The following is a 7,595-nucleotide window of genomic DNA, read 5'->3' on the forward strand; positions in this document are numbered from 1 at the left end:
GACTTTTAGATGCTATATAAAAATATATTAACTAAATTATCTGCGATAAAGTTTATTATAACAAGTCGGTCGCACGACTACAAAGTCACATTCATATAAATCTACTTGTGTACTGTCTTTATTTTGCGATGCAGGGTCGAAATCCACTGGTGGCTTCGCTTTGAAAAACTTTTCATATGTGTAGGTAAGCACCACAAATAATGATACAAATACTCGCACAGCAACAAAGGCGGCTGGAGCTCAGGTATGCCTCGCCTTTACTGAAATAATGAAACATTATTTTGTTTTATTACAAATTATCGACAAAAAATTTAACCAAATTTCACATTCAAACCTCTATCTAAGACCCGTCATAACATTTGAAAAGTGAACAGATTTTCATCAATTCTCTCTATGTATATGTATAAATAAATAAAATTGCATGTCTAACATTCATTAAAAATATACGATCAGTCTTAATAGGGCCGTTAAAAGTCAAAATATTTTTTTAATACTTGCCCAACAGTCTGTACAAATATCATATAAAGTATAAAGTGTGTATTCCTAATTAATAATAAATCTTTATTTCTTTCCACAGAATTATTAAGGTTACCAGTTTTGGATTGTAAGTATTACATTCTTATATCTAAGGCGCTATTATAAATAAACATATACATGTATGTATTTAAAGTTTAATCATGGGATATTTTGGAAGATTGAACTTAAAAATTGACTAATTTTATTTTAATAAGCTGCTTTGAAACTAAAATATTAAATATTATTTAAGAATACTTAGGTACTACTAAATTCCATGCAGACTAAGTTGCAAAGCCATATCGGGAACAGAATGCAAAATTACTTCGCAGACATTTTATCATTGAATTGTAATGTATGCAAGAAATTAAACGGCAATTGTGTGACATTGAGAGCTGAGCTGGCATATCGCACCACCTGCCCGGGTGCCCCTGTCCATCGCTATTTCCGCCGCAGCATAGCGCACGTCCCCTCGCTCGTGCCGCGACCGTTACGCACGCGCCCCGACCCCCGCGACATCGCACCTGGCCGCGCCGGCGCAGCCGCCACACTACCCCACCACATACTCGTACATACCCGCTCTAATCATACCACATGATAAAATTGATGCCCAGATGACACCGACGCCATTTAATAATGTGTCAACGCCAATAACTATAATGATAACTTAATACTTTATCATCATTGTTAATCCATGCTGCCATATACATACTATTAATATTATTTATGCGAAAGTTTGTCACTTTTTACAGCTAAAGCTCTAGGACGATTTTAATGGGATTTGGAATAGATATACTGAATGACCCGAGGTCAAACACAAGCTGCCGCGGGTTGATCTGCAGACAAAAAATAGAAAACCTAGCCACACGTACTTATGCAACATATTTAAAAACGAGCATGAGAACCAAATGATAAATAAATTACTTAGGGATGACCAGAGAACAATAAACGTATACAAAGGACAATTAGTCCAGTTTCTACTAATGAAGCTTCCAATGATTTGAGGATTTGTTTACCCGACATTAATGAATGAAGCACACACCCCATTATCACCTTGTCATTCACTAGATAGATCGATTGGTAATTTTTTGTTTACCATCAACTGTCTTCCGCTGATTTGTTTACAGTTCCCAAGCGTAAATTAAGATAAGTACTTTCATTCATAAGTTCTCGAGCCAATTAGGTAATGACTGACGCTTATTTTATTGTGTTTTGGTTTCTTGAGTATGCTTTCGACGTCGAGAGTTGTAAATAACAAGATAATCAAGAGAGATCTCTTGGTGGTTTGATTTTATTATGTTGGTCATCGATCAAGGCGATTAGTCACAGTTGTATAAGTATTAAATGTAATCGAGCAATTGATGTCCATTACATGTCGATTCCTTGACACATTTGCAGGCTGAGTCACGAGTCGAATTTCACCATAACACGAGTAATCCACGTCACCGTGATTCTGACCCATATGAACGTTGAACTTGCTGAAGCAATATACATACATATATAATTAACAGACTCTACAATGTGTCATCATTAGTATATTTTGTGTTCGTGTGAACAAAAACACTTAAAAGATCAATTTTTTGTATGACGAAATCATTATAGAGTCGTCTTATTATACTTATACATTTTCGTGATTATATTTTCGATTCTGATAGGAACCTAAAGTCATGGAAAACAATTTTGATTGATATGAATTAAAAATCTAGTACCTAATTGTAATATTACCTACGAAAAAGAAACAGCTATCTACACATGTTTTGACACTATTTATCTTATTTTTTTTTTTGTTATTTGGAACTTTGGTTTCCTGAACGTATTACACCAAATTATTGAGACTACAAAGACAGGAACTTGTTCTGTGAGAATCTGTCTCGATTTGGCAGGGGAATAACGGCCTGACCTGTGGGAATTAACACTGGTCGCATAAAATTATAACAAAGGAGCTATGGACGTTATATTTCCGCGTTGGGACTCGGGAAGGGTTGCGTATCTTGTTTGGTTTGACACACACAAGGAAATCTCATTGTTAAATGTTTAGTCGCCAACGAGTTCCCAGTATTTCCGGTTATATTCCGTTATTATTATTATCATCTGTAGGCATAATATTTCATAGAAGATATTATTGATTGTATCACTTGTTTGATTAATTAGGTACCTATACATTATACATTACAGTGCAAATAACACGAATGCTTCGCTTGGCAAATGTGGCATTCGCTGATGCTGCATACACTTGCACGTTGAAATGGAGAGTACGCAAACAGTTCAGCAAGGTCATTGAATATCTTTCATTGTGAATTGCATGTAGTTCACCAATGTTATGTTATGCATTCTTACTACACACACGCATAGACTAGATCGTATTACGATTGACAACAAATATCTACTAACATTTTTTTGATAAACGCTTAATATAATAATTTTGTATATTATATAAAAGTATAATTTTGTATGTTATACATAAAACCGAATGATTAAATGAATTAAACATTATGTTGATGGCGATTTCGTTGACAATCGCAAAGATATTTTATTATTCTTTTAAAGATCCGCCTTGAATGGAATAAATAATTATAAAACAACTCAGGTTTTATAATGTAATAGTGTAAAACACACTTGCTAAGAGGACAGAGCGGCTTGATATTGGTTGATTTATGATGATCCACTATTGTCCCTCGGGAACCAGACCTAATACTACTTACTGGAAGTAAAATTGTGACTGCATTACGTTCTTTGCATGTGAATATGAAATTTACTCATATATTTTATGGAGGAAAAAAATCAGTTCCTATATGAATTCCTTTTCCGTGCCTACATAAAATTCAACAGCAGCTGCTGATTTTGATCAAATACGAACTACAATAAACGCGGAACAAAGAACATGGGTCCATTTCAAAAAGGCGCAATGGCTCAGTTCAAAGGTGCTTAACCCCAAGAACTGCGCAAAAAATCATTTCGGCTGGCGAGACAGTTCCAACCGGTGCGGTACTGAAGCTGGGCATATCGCACTGAGAGGCTGCGAAGCCGCCGGCTGCGGAGGCGCAGGTGCCGCCGCCGCCCCGCGCCTCCGCCGAGCAGCTATTGGCCGCCGCCCCGCGCCCTCTGCCGATTGGGCACTGCGCACGTGCGCGGCCTACCCGCCGCCACCTGGCCCGCTTAGACGGGGAGCGCATATAAACCTGCTCGACTTCCCTCACCGCACCACTCCAACTCCGGACGCCGACGAGTACATACGTACAAATTGTTTGTTTTCTCACTACGATTTTGTCAACTACGACTCCGGCGCAACTTAGTGATGTTTGGACTGCCCTAATAATTGTGAATTTGTGTTAAATAAGTACTTTAAGACGATTTAAGTTTAGTGTTAGTGAACTCAGTGAATGATGCTTGTGGAGGACTCGCAGACCGCTCGTGCGATGATGACGAAGAAATACGCTCATTGCCCATTGAAGAAACGGCCGGTGCTGGTGCGGGAGGAGCGGCCAGCGACACCGCCTACTACGCCGCCTCACCCCGCCCACCTGGCTACCACGAGGCTCTACTACGACTATCATTGTAAGTATTTTATGAAAAACACCTTTTATATACCATTACCCTAATATAAAGTAGTTCATTCACATTGACTTTAAAGATCGTGATTTGCGAGTTCATAATAATAACCTAAAGATGTTTATTAAATAAATCTAGCAATAATTTAAATATTAAAGAGTTAAATTTTATCTAAAGCATATATCTAATTTTACTTTTCCTTTGTTCATAGGTGATAATGAAAGAGATGAACCAGAAAATCTCAGCACAAAGCCTGAAGATCTATCTAAAACTGGAAATTATCCAAGCAAAGCTTCATCACCAATGGCTGCAACAGCAGTAAAAGTTGAACCTCGGGAATGGTCACAACAACATCTGGAATACTTGGCGGCTTGCCGTGCCCGTCTGGAGCCAGCACCCACCGAGCTAGCACGACCGACTCCACAATATGCTTATCTGCCGACGCTGTACGCCCCGTATCATCCACTGGAAGAGCTGTATCCAGCAGCGCCGGCTCTGTCTCCTCCTGCGCACCCGCCGCTTTACGCGCATTACTCGCCCGCCTCACCGCCCTCTTCAATTTCTCCACCACCTTGTCCGGAAGATTTACGCTCGCCGGGTTCTGTATCCTCAGATTCCGGTGTATCGGTCTCTGCTCCACGTCGTCCCCGTTACCAATGTCCTGATTGCGCAAAATCTTATTCGACATACTCTGGACTATCCAAACATCAACAATACCATTGTGCAGCGGCCGAGGGAAGTCTGGCGAGAAAATCTTTCAGCTGCAAATATTGTGCAAAAGTATACACTTCCCTTGGAGCTCTCAAGATGCACATACGAACTCATACTTTGCCTTGTAAATGCCATTTATGTGGTAAGGCATTTTCCAGACCATGGTTATTACAAGGGCACATTAGAACACATACTGGTGAAAAGCCATTCTCATGCCATCACTGTCGGCGTGCTTTCGCGGACAGGTCCAACTTACGAGCTCATCTCCAAACCCATTCAGATGTGAAAAAATACTCTTGTTCAGGATGTGGAAAGACATTTTCCCGCATGTCTTTGCTTACCAAACATTTGGAAGGTGGTTGCAGCGCTCCCGGCAGTTTTCCTTATGAATACCGACCTGAAAATGTACCGTCGTCACACCCACACCAACAACTAGCTCCCACGCCGACTGTTCATGCCTATTAAAAGACTGAACACTGTAGTACCTTCGATCTCGTACTAGGTCTAAATGAATACATTATATTTCATCGCACTAAGATTATGTAAAACTAACTTATTTTTGTAAAAAAATATGTGCGTGTGGAAATCCTAACTAAGACCATTGTACATTTAAATTATATAACTTTGTTTAAGCTAGTTTTAGTCTATAGGTTAGATAAGTCGCTCGATAGATGCGGCTTTGCTAGTCATGTGGCATTTGCCGAGTGTCATACACTTATGAAACTTATATTTTAATTGTAAGCCATGTACAAAGTGCCTTAATTATAAAAATAATTAATATATTCTTTGAAAAAATATAACTGTATGTCCTAAGACGCTATTATTGTATAAAATATTACGAAATAGTACCAATCATGAGGCTATCAGAGCTGACAGTCGATTACGTTCCTTTCTGTTACCTCCTATACAGAGAAAATAAATCATACTCAAATTGAAGTCATTACACTCTCTTATTCACTTATCCTTTCAATCATTTAACAACTATAAGACAATCTTATTTTAAATAATAAATCTCTCTTTAAAATAAATCGTGTGTGATCAAATTAATCTTCTTTTTTGATATAAAATATCAATTCGAAGGGAAGAAAAGATCAATTTTGTTCTGTCATGAAGAAATATATTCATAAGTTCCCTAAAACATTTTCTTAAGTTCCTTTGAAAATTAAAAGGAAACACACCACCTTTATTATAATTATTAAACACTTTTGAGATCACATTGCACTATTTGTGGGATTGGGATATGTACATTATTTTCGACCACCACTTCTTTAACATAATCAATTAACCACTTCCACCCAAAAACTATTCAAATCAAAAATATAAACACAAAAAACCGTCTATAGATGGTTAATAGTTTAACTTCACATACAACGACACATATTTTAAGAATTCAGTTTTAAACCATGAGAAAACTGAAGGGCGATTAACTAGTCCTGAAAAAAATAACACCATTTTAGGTTATGTTCTGCATTATTTGGTCAACTGTGGTAATAAACTGATAAACTTGATTTTGACTGAAAGCCTTACCAGTATGAAGTCCAAATTTTCATAAGTCGTCAGGTGTGAAGTATTTCGAGCATATTTTTGACCATATACTGCCTTGAAAATTTTGCAGCGTGTGGCGGATTCCCATAGTTTTCGAAGTTTTTTATCTTTTGGAAAACGAGGTTTCCCAATATTTCGGCACCCGAATATGCAACACTGTTGTATATTTTCACAAACGAATACATAAACGAATACGAAACATAATGAAAGGATTAATAAAGTACTCTAAAATAAACGTTTTCATCAACTTAGCCAAAGGCTGCAATGCTTTTGTTTACTAACCACACAGTGCTACACTCTGGCGGGATAAATGCGCAGTAATACTCCCTCTTTTTTTAAATAATTTTCAGATTTTGTAACCTTAAAGACAAATTCATTGTTATAAAAATAAAGTTAATGGGACACAAGAAAAGTGAAATTGATTCACAATATAGAAACAAGTAACTGTCACTAAGTTGCTTTGTTTTTCATTTGTCATATTGCATGCTTTATTATTACGTTAACGCATTAACCAATTTGAAGATATGTAACAAAACAAAAACGAAGTGAAGGTACTTGATTTTCTTATTGCTGGATAAAAGCACCGACAAAAATATTTTCACCACAAAAAATAAAATTGTTAATATAAAAACAGAGTTATTTGTTTTTTGGATTGACATTGCTTTGTTTTTCCGTAGATATTTTGGACAAATGCTTGCAGTTACTGTAATTTTCAATTTTTTGTTTTCTTTTTCCGTAGCGCAGCCGAACTAATTGTGCGAACAACGAAGATAATCGTATCACTAAACGATTTTTTAGGTTTCATCAGCAAAATGATACTCCATTTTTTACTAATTTTATAAGTAGACAGGTACACAGACAGTAGGAGGTCTTGCCTGTGTACAAGTAGATAGGACAGGACCTTTTGTAAATATGATCGTGCTTATAAGTAAAGCAGGTAGGCAGGTTCCATTCCAATTAGAATTCTTGATTGTTGATTGTTTATAAACTTATGAAACGAATTGTTCTGTCCTTGAAATATTATCGAGTACTTATATTGAATTTATTTAATTAGTTTTCACTCTTTCGGTGTCTTGTTACTAGTTTAGTATTGTGAAACCTAGACTTTTTCTTCTTTTATCACATCATTATTTTTTCGCCAGTAAAATATTAACTATAACTACTTATGAAACAAAAGCATTTTCAATGACTTACTTCAGAAGTTTTTTAAGATGTTATCTTGGAACTAAAGTAATACCAATAAAATACTCTTTTGTGCACTCTACTAGTTATACAGC

The 7,595-nt window shown here is 36.7% G+C and overlaps 1 protein-coding gene across 1 annotated transcript; it reads left to right on the plus strand.

Moving 5' to 3' along the window:
* Positions 1-3,697: 3,697 nt before the first annotated feature.
* Positions 3,698-5,713, plus strand: LOC128673031 (zinc finger protein SNAI2-like). Its single transcript, XM_053750617.1, has 2 exons — positions 3,698-4,068; positions 4,274-5,713. The coding sequence occupies exons 1-2, from the start codon at positions 3,894-3,896 to the stop codon at positions 5,236-5,238; spliced, it is 1,140 nt and encodes a 379-aa protein (XP_053606592.1). The 5' UTR covers positions 3,698-3,893; the 3' UTR covers positions 5,239-5,713.
* The last annotated feature ends 1,882 nt before the right edge of the window (positions 5,714-7,595 follow it).

The sequence above is a fragment of the Plodia interpunctella genome, chromosome 1 (genome assembly GCF_027563975.2).
Source record: "Plodia interpunctella isolate USDA-ARS_2022_Savannah chromosome 1, ilPloInte3.2, whole genome shotgun sequence".
Taxonomy (NCBI): domain Eukaryota; kingdom Metazoa; phylum Arthropoda; class Insecta; order Lepidoptera; family Pyralidae; genus Plodia; species Plodia interpunctella.

Coding starts and splice junctions, on each gene's coding strand:
- LOC128673031 (XM_053750617.1), top strand. CDS start 3,894: ATGATGCTTGTGGAGGACTCGCAGACCGCTCGTGCGATGATGACGAAG. Junction 4,069..4,273: donor GCTCTACTACGACTATCATT/GTAAGTATTTTA, acceptor CTTTGTTCATAG/GTGATAATGAAAGAGATGAA.